Below are 20,010 nucleotides of genomic sequence, written 5' to 3' on the forward strand. Positions count from 1 at the left end.
TATCCATCACTAATATTTTTGTTATTTATCTTTAAAGCTTAAATCCCGGAATAAGGGGACCAGGGCCCTTTAAACAAAATCCCCACGGTCTACAGGATGAAGAAAAAGAGTTAAGAGTGACGGATAGTGAAGTGGATGCCGAACACATTAACATTCAGAATCAGAATCCATTTATCTCGATAGACCCATTGGCCTTTCAAGCCTGTTCCCATTTAACTCACCCCATTCCAACATGTTGTAGCCTAAAGGCGATGATGTGTTAATTCACACAGAGTTACAAATGACAAAGAGTTATTGTTTCCTTTGATGTCACCTGAATTGCCTGACTAACCGTTTAGCAAAATGTGAATAACGCTCATGTAGTTTCTCCGAGGAGGAGCACGTAGGCTATGGTCCAAAATAAGCGTTTATTTTTTATTTTTTTAATCTTTCTATGGCGTCAGACCCAGGGGTGCATTTCTCCCACAAACCACAGCGTGTCAGGAGAACCCTTTGGCACGCCGCCATACCGTACACTGACCGTGGGCTATTCATGGGATTCCCCTGCAGCAAGAGGCTACGGACCATTTCCCATGGTGTTTTAAAGGTGACAATAATGTAGGCCTATTGCCCAAGCGGTCAGGTAATGGTGATTCAAAATAAATAATAATAGGCCTACCATATATCTGATATATAGGCTGGTTTATCTAATCCCAATGTGTGACCAAAGACGGTCCACAACTGGAACGATCTGATTAACGTTCCGCATTATATCTAAATTGTTCACCAGATGACGTGCAACTTGGCTAATGCGTGATGATAAAATAAAAACAAGTCATTGATAAAGGGGCCGGGATGTTATCTCTGGATGCTCGGTGGTCTTCGTGAGGAGGAGCCAACACTTCCGCTTCCAACATCTGCGGCACACTGTTGGCTACCCTTGGATGCATTATTACTGGCTTCTACTAAATATGTATCTTGGATGTTAGTTGGTTATCAGGTCTACATTAAAACTTGAATTGGAATAAAATAAACTTGCCTTGATTGACAAGGCCTTTACCAACAGTGCACGCGTCACTATGTCGTTATTGCCTAAATGTAGACGGTGGAAGGTTTTGCAAGGAGGGGAGGCAATATAGGCCTAACTATTTTCGTGCTTTATGCTATTTTTATGCTATTGTAGCATGTTTTGGCATAATAGTATTGATCGATAAATAAGGTTCACCCGAAATTTAGTAGATTCATTAGGGAACACTTCCTGAAATGTCGCGACATATTAATCCACCAAATAGCCTATATCAATTTATACCACGGGGATTAAATTTGTGAGTGATTGTAAACGAAGACAAGCTATTCCCACATTCCCACATTCATGAATAAATACTCAACCTATAACTTGTATGGCAGCGATTCTGTATGTAATATACTCCATTCTTCACCTGATATTTGTGATGAAAGAGATTGGGCGAAGAAATTGGCCAAACCCCCACGAATAGACCTGCACATGGAGCGATGTTTTCCCTGCTCAACTCCGGGTTGGCTTCTATTCAAATTTGGGTCAGGGGTGAGGAAGCCTAACGTCATAAGCTTGCAACATGGCGTCCCGAAGGCTGTGAGATGAGCAAGAGGATGGTAAATTGAGAAAGATCCTACCGATGTATTAAGGTATGTAGGCCTATATTAAAATCGTTTTGCATCGCATTATTCATTGTTTGTAATATATTTCGTTGGAGTCGATTTCTTTGTCACCGAAGATCCCAATAATTTGCGCTACTTCGTTGTCTTTTTCATCGTGTGCCAAGAAAAAGGGTCTCCAGTGCTTGTTTTCTGGTGCCTCTCCTGGCTCTACCAGCCTGACTGGCAAAGCTGCGGAAAAAAAAACCTTTTCTGCATGTGTCTCTCGTGATAATTCGTTTGAAAAGCATTTACATTGCCACGAACAGGGGTGATTTGTTTATGTTTTTGTGATACATCAAGTTAAAGAACGGTACGACGCGTATTTGCCAATGATTGCATTTGTAAACTACAGGGTAGCAGAGCGCAAGCGAAAGGAAAAAACCTTCGCCTCCTGGCGTTGCCGATAAAACGACATATTTTCCCTAAATAACAGTTTTTACTTTTTTAAGATACCAACGCCTTTGCTTAAAGCTAGATACGATTAACATAAATTGATGATCGATGTAATTCTACAGTATAACTATCACAGTTTATCGTGCTGCATTGCATTTAATTGATCTACTAAAGTAACAATCGGACTACTGATAATAATCAACGTAACAATTGACGGTTCCGTTCTATCGGTGAGTGATTAATAGATGCTATAATCGAAACCCAACATCATGTTTTTATGTAGGCTATCTCCATACATAGTCTTTAGCCAGGACTAATTGAGAAATATGTCCCTTCTACATTGCTCCAATCCTAATTGAGACTCCTTCCTGTGATTCAAGAATGTTTCTTTTATATTGGTGAATGGTAGGCTACATGCGGCTATACCTGTGCTGGGTGTTAGATGAGTTCAGTTTGTTTTGCCAAAAAAAATGACGTGTTTGTTTTTGTAATGTGGTAGGCTACTATCAAACGACAAGTGCGTGGGCCTACCTCATTTTATTCAAAAGTAGGTTTGACATAAACGTTCGTGTTAATGTAGGTAATCTTCTAACATTGCAAGATAGGCTGATGTGTGAATGCAGCTGGTTTTTGACGTGATTCTGTTTTAAGTACCAAAGGGGAACGGAAATAATGAGTGACAAGAAGGCCAGTAGGCCAAAGTTGCTTTCATTTGACTGTATAGGTTATCTAGGATACGTTTAAGCAGCCAGAAGGCTACTGTGTTCTTTGTACTTATTGCACAGGGTTTGGTGTGTAATTTATCCAGAACCGAACAATCAAAGCTACATTCAATGGTTAAAACTGACATATGTTCCATGTTTGTGATTTCACAGAGGATAGTTAAGGGCTACAGTCAACAGTATACAGTACAAATAAGTCATACCGTATATTACTATTTTGAGTCCCCAAAGCCTGATGGGTGTGTATTTAAGTTGGCTAACCACACACAACTTCTTAGAAAATGGCTCCTTAAAGAAGTGCATAATCAATGTGTAATTTGACTAGACCTCACCCAGTTCTGACGTGAGATTATTTGTATTTGTAGGTCTAGATAACTTGATGGAATTGGAGTGTTCAATATTCTTTAATTCCAGTAATGTTTAGATAGAGCCAGAATCCTTAAAATAAATTGCCTCAAATGAGAAACTTGTAACTTATTTTTAGCCTACGTTAAGTAGTAGGTGTATACGTCTTTTACTATTACTTTGGGATTTGTGTAGGTGACACGGTCACATGAAGCTGCAGCCCACCTGGTTCAACTGCTTGCAGTCACTGCAAGTCCAGTAATGACAAAAATGTAGCAGATCTCATGTGTCCATGTAGGTTGGAATGGGTGATGGTGGAGTAGCCTACAGGAAGTACATAGTGCTTACTTTCAAAATGATTGAGGGCACACTGCACAGTTGATGTGTGCCTTTCAAAAATTGTGTGTGTGTGTGGGTCCCAGGTTTTTCTTGCCTCTACCCTTTTCCCCTTCTGTTCTCTGTAACACACACGCGTGCACAGGCTCATTCAGTACCCCTGTATACATTGTGATCGAGGCTCACAGTCGAGGGTGGGGGCAGTGCTTGCCGTAAGAAGGGTACTTAGTCTATATGTTCTGCTGACATGTTGGACCGGGACTTATGGATTTTGCTACCCTGTGGTATCCACACAGCCCGTCTGCCCTGCCCAGTTTGTTCCTTGGCAATTGGGCTTTTTCAAGGGCCCAAGCACCTCGGGCAGTGTTGCTGTTGTTCTCTGAGGAGGAGAGGTTCTAGGAATGCAGCGACGATAGCCAGGAGGGTGTGCTGTGTTTAAAGGTGGAGGGCAGGTGTGTGTGTGTGTGTGTGTGTGTGTGTGTGTGTGTGTGTGTGTGTGTGTGTGTTGGGGTGCGGGGAGGGGCGGCTAGCAGGTCTGTAAAAGTGAAGGCTGTATCTAGAATCTAAACCCAACATCCCCTCTGTCCTTAACTCGGAACATTAGGCATTGCACTGTATTGCACTGGTCAGCATTAGCTGCTCCACTACTCAATGTTTTTCCATTGCAGCTTCGGTTAAGGTAGAATCTATATATTTTGAATGTTTATTTTTTGAAAACATCAGATGTGCACTTGTAAAGTTGTTTCTTTGTCAGTCAGTTTATTAATGTAAATGCCTTGACCCTTTATTTGCAGTAGTAGTTATGCAGCTTGTTATTGAAGTGTGTGGGTGTGTGTGTGTGAGACCTCTGCTAGCTGCACAGCGCTGGAACATCTGAGGTTCAGCGCCACAAAAGACCCCCTCCCGTGAAGAAATGGGCCGGGTTCTTTTCATTCCGCTGCACCCTGGGCTGGCTACTGTTTGCGTTTTAACATGGCTGCCCTGCCCAATTGAGTATGGGCCCTAATAGGAATGGGCCCCAACCCAGTCGGGGCAGGGGCCACTGTAAAACTTAGTTACCCCTCAACCTTGCTATATGGGGGTCACCAAACCTGTTCACTAGCATTTATATTCAGCAATACTGTACAACTGAGTATAACCTCACACAAGGATATCTTCTTCAAGGCAGCCTTGAAGCGTGGTCGGTTATTTCTTAAGTGACATGTCTTTTCACAGGAATAACTCATGAGAAATTCAAGAAATTACTCTAAGTTATTACGTAAAGAAAGCTTTAAACACAGACATTTTTCCAGCAAGTTTATGTTGAAACCATATTTTTACATTCTGGCTTTACAGTAACCATGGTAATACTGTAGCTGTGGTTAATGACATGCATTGTCCTCCTAATTAAAAGAGAAAGGAATAGGATCTCTAAACATTGCAGCAACCTTATGTAAAACGGAACATCATTGTCAACCTAGAGCCGTAAGCTAGGTTGAAGTGAGCTCCGAGCTGGTCGCTACTAGGTGTGTGTACCATCCCCCTAACCCTTCCCCCATTCCGTGTGCTTGTGTGTCTCTGCTCCTACACGATGCGAATATGAGGGACTGGCTCTATGTTCCTGTCTGCTTTTGAATATGACATGCATTCATATTTTTTTTCTCCTATTTTTTTTCCACCCATAAAACGTGACTTTTGCATTGCAGCAGCTGACTACATACTCCTAAACAGTCAAAAGTCATAAATAATAGAAATGTGTCAATCATTTTTTTTTCTCTAGTCTTCCCTAGAGTTTCCCACTATATAGCAGAAGGGTGTGTTTATTTAATTTTTCCAATGATTATTGCGCCACTGGACTTTGCCTCACCTCTGGTCTGTCAGTTCCCTCCTTGCGCTCATCTCCTGCAGTCACCTTCACCTACTCATGGTTTAGTGAGATGCGTGCAACACCATGCCATTGTTTGCCATTCTCTTATCCTTATTAATAGGATGAGTTAATGAAGTAAGAGGCAGAACACTTTGCCTAGCTGAGTACCCTGTTTTTTTATTCAAGGTAGCCTTGCATTAAGGCATTGCTCGGGGCAATGTTGGGTCTCATGTCAGGCTTGCCATCATTAAACGAAAGATCAACATCATTGCTGGGCCTATGTCTCGTCATAGCCATACCTCCTTCTGTAAGTGTGTTTAATCTTTAAAGGCCAAATGCAGCACCACTGGCAAAGTAGAATGTATGTAGATTCGTTAGTAGGTCAATATGTCTTTCAAATGTCGTTGCCACCCCCACTCCCCCACCCCAGTATGAAGCCAGGGTCTGTTTTCCAAAAGGTTAACATTGTGGGCAAGGTAAGGTGATCCTGTCCATGCACTTTGGGACAAATCTCCACTGGTCCCCGGTCCAGGCTTAGAGCCACCTGGGTTGGTATGCAGGGCCTTATTTGGTCGGCAGAATGTCCAGTCATTCCGGTGTCAATAATTCACCATGGCTCTCCTGACCCGCCGTGTTTCTCCCCTCTTGCCATCCGACAATAACTTCCTCTCTGGCTCTATAGGGAGGCAGAAGGGTCACAATTTTTTGATTATTTTCTGTTCCTTCACCAGTTGCGAGGATGATTCTCAGATATCTGATCACCTCAGACTTTTGGGTGTCATTTGGGCAGTGCCCTAGTCCCTATCCAGACATGTTTCCTGCTTGATTTGCAAGGGGCCTGGTCCAATATTTGTATTTTTGTTTTTTCAGTGCTTCTCATAACAAACAATGCAGAGGTACGGGCAGTGCAGAGGAATACGAACTTGACACCGAAACCCTGTGATCCCAGATACAAGTAGAGGTCTGGCTATATATCGTCTGCTGAGGATTTGTAGGGGAGACGGTTCCCTAGACAAGGAGCCTCTTTAAATTCTATACCTCCTCTTGGTAGAAGAGCTCCAGAGGAAGCGCGCTGCTGTTGTAAACACTGGATTTGGACTGAAGTTTGATTGATTGATGAAGTTTTGTTATATTTTTCATTGTGATGGTTTTTATCTTGTTAGGTGCATGTTATCAGATAACATAATTTGACTACAAATGTCCAAATTATAGTTGAATGCCCATAAACTATATGACAAAGAAATGTTCCCCTTCATATCTATTTAGTTTTTTGTGAAACGTCTCTCCTCCCACATAATATACTTAACCAACACTGTATCTCACCTGTTGTCCAGTGACTCCTGAGTCCTGGTCCTTTTTTATCCGCCAGAAAGCAAAAGAACAAGCCAAACTCGTCAGTAGTACTCGTGTGACTACATCCTGAAGACTGACCGGCATGGTGTTAACATTAGCTTCAGCAGATGACGGTAGCTGGTAGGGATGGGCATTTGAAGAAATTTTCTTGATCGAGCATCGCTAGAGTTATCGATCAATTATCGATTAATCATTAACTTTTTTCTATGTTTTTTTTCTAATGTTTTTATCAATGAAATCTTTATTCCAACAATAATGTATGGGCCAAAATTAATACAATACAGTTAACTTGAAGACCTACAACTGTTTAACAGTTTTAAAATAATAAATACAGGCATTATAGGTTATAGGCCTATGCGGCGCTCGTAAAGTCCGAACAATGCGCCTACAGGCGCTCTTAAAGGTTTGGAAACGATTCAACAAGACTAAATCTGTAGCCTATTCCAATTACAATAAGTAGCGAACTTATCGGACAACAATAATCAAACAAAGGCAGTAGGCTAAAAGTGGGCATTAAACTGTATAACTGTTATGAAAAAAAAGGGGGGGGAAAGGCCGACATATAATGCCTGCAGCCGGCGCGCGGAAAAGGCTCGCAACAAAAAGATGAGCCACCCATTTACAAACAATTGCATGAACTAGTCTATCTAAAAGCAATACCTTATTGAACATATATAAGGCTGGACTTGTTGCTAAAATATCACAGTTTTGGCAAAATGTAACGACTCCAAGAGGCACCAAGCGGAGCGAGAGTCAACACATTAAGAAAGAAAAGAGCGACTCGCATACGGTGGTGACTGTCGTCCATAGCATACAGTAACTCCAGCCTACATATTTTTGTTTAGGAATATAAGCATGTTAACATGCTCGGGGGTCAGACGCGAACGCAGCCTTGTAACTGTCAGTCCAGCAGCAGAAAACACCCGCTCTGACGGGACCGAAGTTGCGGGGATGCAGAGGTATTGTCGCGCTAACTTTGACAGCCTGGGGAACCTTCTTCCATTCACTTTCCACCAGTCGGCAGGGTTATATTAAATTAAATGCTTCAAGACTCACAGTATGCAACACAACGTCCTTTTAATCGATAACAATATAAATTGATCGACGCATTTCTTAACGATCAATTATCGAGCATCGATTAATTATGCCCATCCCTAGTAGCTGGTGTCGACAGAAAGTTACGTCACTTTACGTGACATATTTTTTATTGTCTTACATAAACAGTTTTACGTCAAACTGTGTCTCTCTTGACTTGCAAAGTGATCTTCTATTTTTCAAACGTATGTGTAATTCATGGCACAATTCAAACGGGATCAAATAATGATTTGTCTATCACTGACTACTGAACATATTTCTTTCTGAAATAGTCAAAACTAGCCCTTTCCGATGTCCCCCATTCTATACGGAAGAGGAGTGTCTTAGACGCTAATTCACCTTGGTCAGAGCCTTGAGTGCTCATATTGCATCCATAGTGGTAAACTGCATTCATATAACCTCTAATTATCACTGTGATGTTTATTTTACATGAATCTCAATAGAAGTCTGCACTACAAGCCAATGCTTAGTCTCACTGTAGTATCTGTAGCTTTTGATACTATAGTATATAGGTTTGCAGTCTTATCGCAACAGTTTAGTTTTGGAAACTGGTTTTCTCCGAAAGTTTGATGGCTTTCTTTTAATTATCGAACAAGGTTACAACCTCAAACAAATGTGTCAACAACTTTGATGTATTAAAGAACCCACCAAATGCACAGCCACTTAACATAATCCACCTCATCCCCAAACTACCACTCGCAACACAATTTTACACTTGGATTATAAGTAAAACTCCATTATAATTGAATCCTCTTAATACATAGGACATCTGGTTAAATAACATAAGCTTGTCTTCACTAGGCTATATGAGGCTCAGGGTTGGATGGCTTTATCGCCAGCATTCCTATAGGAAATCTCTCCATATTTGTGTCGTAACTGATGGATAGTTGACACTATTTTGTTTGTATAATTATTTTCTTGCAAGTTTATTCGTTACGTGCCTGACTTAAAAGGACATAACAAATCCAAATCTTCCGTTATCGTGTGCCACAAACGTCTTTCTTCAGGACCTCCGACATGATCTGTGATCGGATTCTAAAGTTCTGACCGCATGTAACAACATACATTTTGCGGTACCATAATGATTGAACAGACGAAGGAGACACCAGGGTAGCCTTGTTCACATTATTAACCATTTCTTAAGGCTTCCCTGGCCTCCCGTTGCGTCTTCCCCACATCCAAACACCCATGCGTTCCTGGGTTTCGGTGAATGCCAAACGACAGGCGAAATGGCCAGATGAATGTGGTGACACACAGATGCCCTTGACTGTCAGGAGGAGAGAGGCTCTGCGTCCAGGGCGGAAGTTAAAATTCCCAGTCCACCTTTTTTTTTTATGAAAGCTGCAAATATATCGTAGTCACAATGACAAATATGTTTTTTGCCCACTCTGAAATCACAACACCTCAAACTATGAATAATCAACACGGCAAGCTTCATTTGTCACGGGCTTAGTGTTGGCCATAGGTATCCTAAATGTCTCTATCTGGCGAGAGGTTGCCCTATCTGGCCTCAGGTGTAACGGCTGTAGTGCACATTCTTTCTGTCCTTGGCAGTAGTTCTTCTCCCTGGCCAATCACAATGGTAGAGGGTGGTGGTGGGTCTACACGTGTCCCACCCTAGCCGCATATAGATCAGCCATAATCCATTAGCAGCTCCCTGGAATCCAGCCGGCACCGCACAGCACAGGAGGGGCCAGCGGGTGAGTGTGGGTGTAGGGAGAGAAGGGGGGGGGGGGGGGGGGGGAGGAAGGAATGAGAGAAAGAGGTTGGGTAGGGAGGAGGGAGTAGGCTTTTGAGCAGGCCTCTATTCTGAGCCCAGCCCCCTTTTTACGTTAGCCTGTAGAAAAACACTTGAAACACTGTGTGTGTGTGTGTGTGTGTGTGTGTGTGTGTGTGTGTGTGTGTGTGTGTGTGTGTGTGTGTGTGTGTGTGTGTGTGTGTGTGTGTGTGTGTGTGTGTGTGTGTGTGTGTGTGTGTGTGTGTGTGTGTGTGTGTGTGTGTGTGTGTGTGTGTGGACTGATATACTGCTTCCTGGCTGGCATCATAGTAGAGGCCATTCTCACCCACTGCCCTCAAGCTGAGAGTTGGCCAACCTTTAGCACATCCTGCGTTTTAACTGCTGTTTTGGGATGTGTGTGTGTTTTCTTTTTTTAAAGAAAAGCTCTTTGTGATTCGCTGCGAGATGCAGGCTTCAGTTTGAGCCATTCCTGGGATTTGTCTGCATGAACCTTAAGAGGCTGGTGAAGGAGGGAGAATGAAGGTGAAAAGAGGGAAGCAGAGAAGAGAGGGGGAGGGGAAGGCCATGGGTAGATGTGTCAGAGCAGAGGAGGCAAGCCCAGGCCTGGCCTGATGGTAATGGTCACTGCAGTTGATTGTATCAGTCAACCGCCTTGACTGTTGCCTACTTTTATATTACTAGACTATTTTGATATCACTGTATCAATAGCATTGTATCACTCAAACCTGATTTGGAATTGTTGACTCGGATCAATGACTGATAGCTGTTGAGACGTCAGGTTTTCTATGTATGCAGCAACTGTGGTAATTTGAAGATAAAGATAAAGCATTGACCAAAGTGTATAGCGGCCCTCTAGATTAACAAAGAGCCATGTCCAGCATCCTTGGAACCTTTTGCAAAAGTGTGTGTGTGTGTGTGTGTGTGTGTGTGTGTGTGTGTGTGTGTGTGTGTGTGTGTGTGTGTGTGTGTGTGTGTGTGTGTGTGTGTGTGTGTGTGTGTGTGTGTGTGTGTGTGTGTCATTTCATACATAAATTCACGATATACGTGATCTTGCTCCCGCTTGCAGTCCAAATGCATAGAAAAGATGGTAGATAATGTGTGATTGTAGCCAGCTGTCAAATGTATCTTGTTTTTCAAAGAATGTTGACTTATGTTTGAAACGTTTGTCGTCCGAAAAACCTGAATGTTTTTTTGTTAAACCAAGATGGGCCATATGTGTTTTTAAAATGCAAATAGGACACCACTTTTTACTTGGTTTAGTGTGCTTGTCTTTCTGAAACATGTTAGGCAAGATTGCTATCAGCCAATCGCTAGGTTGGCACAGGACACAGGTTGCCAGGATTTGAAAGCATGTAGCAGCAAGTGAGGGCATGGCCCTCTGTATCTAATCTCTTTAAAAACGGGGTAATCAATGTAATGCTTTTTCCCAACCTTTTGGTTACTTTATTTCTTTGTTTATTTCTCTGCAAAGACAGAGGTTAACACTTCATTTGTGCTGCGTAACTGGACTAGAACTATGTGGCCTAATTCTGTAAATGAGGGCTCCTGTAAGATCAGATGGTGCTGCGGTCGCTATCTCAGGGGGCCACACCCTCTCATCTTCCCTCGGCCTCAGCTCCTGTGTAGTTTTACCTGCTCAGGTGTCATCTAATCCCTCCCCCCAGCCTTGCAGTGCCACTGACTCTCCACCCCCCCCCCCCAGACAATAGGGCAGGGCTGACATTACCATGACCTAATGGAGGCTATCTTGGGCTGAGCCTGCAAATAGGGCACCCCTCTGAAACTAGAGATACGCTGTTGAGATGGAGGCGGGTGGGACTGCCTTGAGAAGTTGCTATTTTACCCCTTTGTATCCACCCTTGTGGCTTTTGTGCTAAATCCGTGGCCCTGTCTACAGTTCAGAACCCGATACATTATTGTGGTTGTTTTGCAGAGAGAAGAGGAGGAGAGGGAAGAACAGATCTGTATTATTCACTGAAAGTTTTTCCCTTTCTTGCTTCAGCCTACATTGTTAATGAAGATACACACTTTTTTCGCACAGAATGTTGGATCAGATTTAAAAATCAAAACAATTCTCCCGTTACCCAATATCAACATGTATCTTTTCTTTCACTACATTGCTTTATTTTATTTTCCAAATACTTAATAGTCTTTTGTATTTATTTTTCTCTTTCAGCTTTAGGTGGTGTTCGTGTAGGAAGAGAGCAAGAGAGGGAGAGACAGAAGGAAGGTGGAAATGGAACTGCCAAATCATGCCAAACAATTGCTGCTGCAACTCAACCAGCAGAGAGCCAAAGGCTTCTTGTGCGATGTTATTATTGTGGTGGAGAACGCGCTCTTCCGCGCCCACAAGAACATCCTGGCGGCCAGCAGTATCTACTTCAAATCCCTGGTGCTCCACGACAACCTCATTAATCTGGACACGGAGATGGTTAACCCCTCTGTGTTCAGACAGGTTCTGGACTTCATCTACACTGGGAAGCTCCTTTCGTCCTCGGAGCAGAGCAACGAGCAGAACTTCAGTGCCCTCTTAACTGCAGCAAGCTACCTCCAGCTTAATGACCTCGCAGCGCTTTGCAGAAAGAAGCTCAAGCGCAATGGCGGAAAACCGTTGCTGGGTAAACCCTCCACTCCAGGCCCAAACAGCCGCTCACGCCTCAACAACCAGCGCCTTTCTTCTTCAACCCCTTCTAACCACTATCCCCCAACCCCTTCCGATGCTGATCAACCACAGCCAGACGAAGGCCTTCGGGAAAAGCTCTCAGATGACGAGATGTTTGTTGGCAGCTCGGGAAAGAACGGTAACGGGGGCAATGGCGGCAGTAATGGCAACCTCAGCAGTGGAGCCAGTGCTGGGGAGCCGGACCACGGCCTGGACTTGTCCAAAAAGAGCCCTCCCTCTGCGGGTACAACCACTGATGCCCTTAGCCCACACAGCAACTCCCAAGAGTCCCCTCAATCTGCCTCAGTATCCACAACCAACAGTGCCTCGCTAGATGACTCCTCGACAACCCTACCAGGCTTGGATGCCTGTGGCCAAGAGCCCATGGAGCTCACTCCTAACCCCAAAGCCCCTGAACAAACTGGTTTTGAACAAACTCAATCCCAGGCAGACGGCCCAACACCCCATAAAAAGTCCCGGCAGGCGTCTCGCAAGAAGGAATGGCCGAAAAAAGATGCGTCCGGGCTCAAGTCCGAAGACTATGAGAGGCCCCTGGTTAACGGGGTGATTGTGGGTCCGAAGGAGGGCCGTTCCTCTAACAGTGGTGCTGGAGCGGGCAGTGGCAGCAGCTTCGCCTCTGACCAGTCCTTCCAGTGCAAAGAGGAAGAAGATGGAGGCGAGAATGGGCAAGACCACACAGACGATAGCGGGCAAAGCGAAGGTGAGAACGCGGGAGGCACCGGTGGAGGAGGAGGTGGCGGCGGCGGCGGTGGCGGCAAGGGCAAACACGGCGCCAACTACGTATACCGCCAGGAAGGGTTTGAGCCGGCGTTTGGAGACAACCTGTACGTGTGCATCCCGTGCGGCAAGGGCTTCCCAAGCTCAGAGCAGCTCAACGCTCACGTCGAAACTCACACGGAGGACGGGCTGTTTGTCAAAGAGGAAGGTGGGACGACGTTTGTTAAAGAGGAAGACGAGGACGAGGCCGAGGACCTCTCCGCCCCGGTGGGTCCCTCCAACTTTGGCGGCACGGAGACTCGCCCCTTCAGGTGCACCATCTGCGGAAAGAGCTACAAAGACCCGGCGACGCTGAGGCAACACGAAAAGAGCCACTGGCTGACCAGGCCCTTCCCGTGCAACATCTGCGGCAAAATGTTCACCCAGAGGGGAACCATGACACGCCATATGCGCAGCCACTTGGGGCTCAAACCGTTTGCGTGCGAGGAGTGCGGCATGCGCTTCACTCGCCAATACCGTCTGACGGAGCACATGCGCGTCCACTCCGGGGAAAAGCCCTACGAATGCCAGTTGTGTGGGGGGAAGTTCACCCAGCAGCGCAACCTCATCAGCCATCTGAGAATGCACACCTCGCCCGCTTAAAATCGCGTCAAGCCAAAGAACTCTTGGGGGGAAAAAAAGATAGTGAAAGTACCTTGCTCTATTTGACTGTTTTTTCCGTCATGTCAAGACAAGAAACGCACACACAAACACATTGACATGCATTCGCACCCATTTCTAAGTATTGATTCCAGTTGGAGCTCCGACCTCTGGCTAAGTGAATTATGTAGCTGCTGGCCAGAGGACGTTCTCGGGGGATAATGGGATCTATTTTATTATTATTATTATTATTATTATGTTCGAATCATGATTTCATCAACTACACCTCGAGTAACGTCCTTTTACCTCTCAGGAGATATGGAGGGGTGATGTACAACCACCCTCCCTCTCTAAATTCACCGGGCCACACTGGAGTGTCAAGGCATCTTCTCTGTGTTGTTAAGTCTGACAAATGTGAATGTTGGTACCGATGTTGACCCCCCCCCCCCCCCCCTCTTGCCTCATACACTTTAGCAAGCGCCCCATCGTTGCCCATCTTGTGAGTCTTAACATCAAGTTAAGATTGATCCCTCACTGAATGAATTTCCAAATGAAACCCCCGTCTCTAGTCCTAGAGTTTATCTTGACCAAAAACCCATGCAAACATTACAGGCAATAATTTGAAAACTAACTATAGTTACAACCACGATGGCACTATGTCTTTGCTTTTTGTCAATGGCGATCTGTATGGAAGAGGTGTGCTGACCACGTTTGGGATCATCTCCCTGCTTTAAGTCCTAAAGAAGCTGGTCCTGTTGTGGGGTAACAGTGAATCAGATTTGAATACAGACAATAAATGTCCTCTGTACAGCTCTGTAAAGAGGGGTATCAGATTTAGTTTTTTTTTTTTTTTTTTTTTTGCCAGCGACATTTTCCAGGACTAACTCTGAAAACCGATTTGAGGTACTGTTTGACTTTAAAGAACTTGTAGTGTTTCAATTAATGTTTTAAACTGGAAGGTCCTGGGGTGTTTCTTTTTGTGGTTAGAGGGTTTCAGGTTGGTTGGGGGTGGGACTTAGTTTCATTGTGGGGTGGGGTTGACCGGGTGTGGTTAGACTGAACAAGGTGTTCAGTGGGTACGATTATGATTAATTTGATTGTCTGTATAGCTTTCCTCCTTTCCCTCAGAAAAAAAGCTCTATTTCTAATAGGCTTGTGACCTCGCTACCTCTTGATTATTCTTACAAACTCAATGTTGATTAGTTTAAAGTTCTGATGTAATTAATTGTAAAAAATGTAGATTACGGTTACTTTTCACCGAATGCTTTAACCTGCCCATCTCTCATCACAGGTTTTTGATGCTTGTAGGTTTTACACATTTAAATGTTGTTTTTCTAGCTGTGGATTCTACTTGTCCAGTCATACAGATAGCTTTTTGGGGTTCCCTGCTCAATGTACCCCACTTCAAAATGTACTGTAGTTTCCTAAATGGGGCAAATAGGTGTTAGTTAGTTTAGACGCACAGTGTTCCAAAGATCTTACGAATGTTGAGGAGAGCTGATTAACAAACAGTGCTAGACAAGTTCATAACCAAAGTTATTAAGAAAGATGTACTTAAGATATATAACATACTAAATTATTTCACTTTTGATTATTTGTTTTGTTTATTTTTGTTTTGCTGTAAAGAAAAAAACAAATTATGAATTATATTTTAAGTCCAGACAAGGAAATCCTCCCTTGATGGAATTTTGACCAATGAGAGTGTTTTGCAAGGAAAGCTTGTGCTGATTGGTGGGCCGGTAATTAATGTAAACTTTACAATGTGAGGAAACTGTAAAGTTGAAGACATGGTCTTTGAGCATGTTTTGTCTTTCCTTTGTATCTAGAGTCCTTATCACATTATATTCCCTGACTTAAACAAGGACTTATTGACATGTATGTTTTCTGTTCAGACCAAAAAATTAAAAAGAAAAAAAGATGGACAATATAATCAAAATTTCAATGTGAAGTTCAAGTTTGCTCTTTGGTTTTTTTGAGCAAGACTTGTGAAAACTTGTAATGAAGAAGAGGGCCAGACGCACTGGACAGCTTGACATCTCGTTGGTTTACTGCAGAATCTATTTTACTGACTAACCAGCCAATATCAAACAAAATGGTTGCATTATTTGTATCCATAGTTGACTATTTCATGGGGATTCTGCTCCCCCGAATCTGTCCAGTGTATCTAAACTCTTAGTTACAATATGGATCATGAACATTCTCTACACATTTTTGGTATAGGCATTCCTCTATTATGTTGGTTTTAAAGTTTTTTTTTATTTCTATTTCTTCTTTGTCCTCATGTTATGGTATGTGACATGTTTTATATGCTAGGGATGCAGCTACAGCTAAACAAGCACCACTAACCGTTGCAAGGTACCTGCATCCTGTACTCTCCAAAATAATGTTACTTTCTTATGTTGATGTCTTGCTGTAAAGCAGTTACTGCTTAGTGATTTGCATGGAACATCTTATCGTTATTTTTGTTTTTGTTTTCACACTCTCAACCCTCTACCATACCTGGTTTCAAAATGTAATATTTTGCTTGTGAGCTTTTACGGGCTTCAAAATTATCGAGTCCACAATGCATTGCCTGCAAAGGTTATGTATTTGGCAGCACTCTGGCAGAACAGTGTAATGTCTGTAATGCCAATGGAGTTTTTATTTCTTTGAAAACACGATCACTAGCCATTGCTGCAAGAAAGGAGCGTTGCAGCTGCAGTCGAATGCTTTACTTGTTCGGCATAAAGAAGAAAAACTAAGAACTTCAAACTGTGACCATTCTACTACTACTGCTCAAATACTTCAGGGATTGTTCCGCATCTGTGAATGTAGGACTCTCAGCTACATTTTTAAGACATAGTATTGTATGGATTTCTCTGTATTTTAATCATGGGAAAAACAAAACGCTAGTTTCATATTTAAGACAAAAAAAGGGGTTGGAAACTTTTTTCATCAAACACAAGGAGCCTTAACAAAGGCAAGGCAGCTTAACACAAGTCTACATTTTTGTTGATGACACATTATGTTCTGAAATGGTTGCGAGGTTGTACAAAGAACTACAGAAGAAAAAGCTCATACCCAAATCCACAAACTATTTTTTAAACCAAAGCACATTTGAATGATTATTGATCCGAGTGTGGCTATAAAAAGATGCATATGTATTTACCTCATTGTTTACATAAACTTTTACAGACCTCAGTGGAGGCTCGGCCTGGCAGAGAGGTGGTCTTCTGTGTGTGATAAAGGAAAAAACAAAAACAAAGGAAAACATGCATCCCCCCCCCCCCCAAAGAGAGGTTGCTGCCAAAACCGAAGCATAGTGCAAAAATCTGCAGCAAACTGCTGCATATTCAATTAGGGGGAGGGGTGTGTAGTTTGCGAGGGAGCCCCCTCTGCCAGCTGCCTTTTAAGGTGACCCTGCGCCCCAGTGCTCCTGCCCTCTGGCCTGTCGTCAGATGGGCCAGCAGCGACTCCGAGCGGGGGGTGGGTTGGCAGTGTGTCCTTGACGTATTAATCAAAAGGCATTGTTAGTCAGTTTCTCTGGATAGATGGCTCTCTCCGTGTTTACCCAAATAGAGTGAGCCCGATTTCCCCCCCCCCCCCCCCCCCTCCTTCTCCTCCTCCTGGGAGTCTTAAAGCTGTGGGCGAGCCTGGAGGGCCGGACCTGTTGTCCCAGCCCAGCCGGAGTTGGTAGCGTTGTGCTCTTACATTGCATGTAGACATTATTTCCGCTAGTCTTAACTGTGAATGTTTGTGTCTTTTTCTCTGACTTTTATGATGTTTTGAAATCCTTATTTTTTTTCTTTTGTTATTTTCAAGCTGCCTGTGTTTTCTGTGTAGAAGCAGCACAAGCATCTGGTTGGCCGGGCCTCATTCAAAGTTGGTGCAAACACTTATTGACGGTGTTCTTTTTTTTTTTATCAAATGTCTATTGTTGTCAGTGATGAATGTATTTATTTTTGGTCCCGCCCTCCCCTCTGTAAATAATGATCTCAGTGTGGAGACTGAGGCGGAGACGGGACCCCCCCCCCCCCCCCCCTTATTATTTTATTTTGTTTTATTTCTGTTTTTGAAGATTTCAAGCTGAGAATCAAAAAATGAGACACGCATACAGCCATTTACCACAATCTGTTTATTTTTTGTGGAAGGGGGAGGGATTGGAAGATGGAATTGGTTTTTGGTTTTGTCACATATATTCAAAGAAAATGGCGTACGTCATTTAATACCATGCTTCTCCGTTTTATATGAAAGAATGGTAGGGATGTTAATTTCCTGTGTGTGTGTGTGTGTGTGTGTGTGCGCGCCGGCGGGACATGGTAACCTGTCAAACGGAGCCTACTCTATGTTCTCAAATATGCTCAACCTGGGTGTTGCCACATTTTTGCCAATTAGGATCTCACACATGTGACAGAAGTCAAATACATCACCTCACCTTCTTCCTTGGACGGCGATCTCTTTTACGACGTCGGTCACATCCTTCTATTTGTTTTCTTTCGGGGACGTTTTTATTAGCATACCAGTTACCACTAGTTTCTCGTGCTGTTCCTTTTTGAGTGTCACCTTTTAGTTATTACGTCGAGGGGGGTATTTAAAAACATGGGGTTGAGATAGCTTTACTAAGTGCACTTTGTAAGTTTTGAAAAGCCTCAGAGTAGTCCCGGATGCGCGCCCGCCACTTCACATAAACCATTCTCTCTCCCGCTCCCTGACCATCACCCTCTGTCCAAAACGACATATCCTTGTGCAGTGTTACCAAAGCTTTAAAACAAAACAAAAATCAATATACACAAAAGAGACTGTCTCAAGCTCTGGAAGTTACACAAGTAACTTATCTCCTATGCTTTCTGTACCCTTCCCGCGGCAAACGGCTATGTGCTCCGGGCTTTTTGCTAGGGTTGACGGGCTGGTCTATCCAGATACTACTTGTGGACGGCAAAGAAATGCCCTCAAGTATGGTTGGCTGTATGCCCAAAACTCTGGACACAAAAAAGGCCCAAGCTTTACTGTCACTTATCCTATGCCTCACCCAAAGTCTCTTGGCTTCTCCAGCAGAAGTCTCTCCTCCCCATCCTGCTTACATGTGTTGTAAAGAAACTAACGGTAACTCTAACGATCTTGTGCAGAATTGAACTGCACCCAAAGCACCAAATGACCTCTGAACCCTCAGTGTTCTCAGCAATACCATAACCTTGACATTACGCCCGGCAGCATTTATGAGCTTTTAATTTTATTTTTACCGTCCGGCTGTAACCAAAATATTTTATTTTCTCTTGGACAGTGTGTATGTGTGTTGAGGAGTCATTCAAAATAAATAGGTTCAGTGATTTTTGGAGTAGTCGCCTTTTTGTAAGAGCGAAGATACGAATAGCTGCTAAACTAGTACTTGAAAAGTTGATGAAAGGGCTTTCCATAGAGTTGGCATCAAGCTTCCTCCCTGTTCCACTTTCTTCATGAGCAGTCACTCAATAATGGATCAGGATCCACGGGCTGAGAGGCTCTGGAACGGACATATAGGTTCTTGGCCTATGAATAATTGAGAGCCAACAAGCCCCCCTCCTCCTCTCCTTCCTTTTTGCAAATACACTTCACATGCAAAGGAGGACCCACACCAAGATACACCTTTTGCCTGTATTCATGCAAATACGCATGGATACTTGCCTCACACGGGATCTTGTGCATGCCACGTTTGCATTCCATCAGCGCGACATAGGTTAAGCGTCATTTTTTAAATATGCTTTTCTGCTATTGATCTTACCGGTATTCAAGGTGTGTGATTCTGTCATCTCCCCTTGTGGCCATGTTGCGACACCCAGGCACCCATCTCTCTCCCTCTCTCTCTCTCTCTCTCTCTCTCCGTCTCCCTCTCCCTCTCGTATCCCTGCTCCTCAGAGAACTTGTATTCAGGTCAGAGTCGTCGGTGTGCATCGTCCAGGCGCTCACTAGAACTCACTATAACTCAAACGTGTCAAAGTGTAATACAGCTGACCTCAGAACTCACAACCTTGCAGTCTTAATGTACAGCGGTGAGGAAGAAAATAAACTGTTATTTTATGATCTTTTCATTAAAAGCTTGATTGAAAAACCAATACTGTTGTCGTTTGCTTGTTTTTCCCCCACTTTGGTCGAGATCATGGAGTATTTGCTGTTTACTATACTAATCTACATTATTTGGAAGGAGACAAAGTTTATTTTATTGTGAAATGTATATTTTATGTGAAACTTAATTATAGTCCAGATGAATACCATTGATTCTGTTAATTATTCAATTGAAATAATCTTTGTTTACATAGGTTGTAGAAGATAAAGGACTGGGGGTAAACTTTTGTTGGTTCATATAGAGCTACAGCAGATGCAGCCTCTTTCGCTGAGCGAAAAGGCTAACGTAAGCACACAGGAACTGGCTTGCACCAGGCTTAGCAAAGCCCCTCCCTCATCACCCCATCCCCACCCCACCCCACCCCACCCCATTTCTTCCTCCCATGCTTCTTTTAGATGCCCAAGGCGA

The 20,010-nt window shown here is 43.5% G+C and overlaps 1 protein-coding gene across 1 annotated transcript; it reads left to right on the plus strand.

Annotated features, from left to right (window-relative positions):
• The first annotated feature begins 37 nt into the window (after nt 1-37).
• hic2 (hypermethylated in cancer 2) lies at nt 38-18,286 on the plus strand. Its single transcript, XM_060054386.1, has 2 exons — nt 38-1,644; nt 11,661-18,286. Exon 2 carries the CDS (start codon nt 11,721-11,723, stop codon nt 13,524-13,526), a length of 1,806 nt encoding a protein of 601 aa, XP_059910369.1. The 5' UTR covers nt 38-1,644; nt 11,661-11,720; the 3' UTR covers nt 13,527-18,286.
• Nucleotides 18,287-20,010: the final 1,724 nt, after the last annotated feature.

This window comes from Gadus macrocephalus, chromosome 6, assembly GCF_031168955.1.
Source record: "Gadus macrocephalus chromosome 6, ASM3116895v1".
NCBI lineage: Eukaryota > Metazoa > Chordata > Actinopteri > Gadiformes > Gadidae > Gadus > Gadus macrocephalus.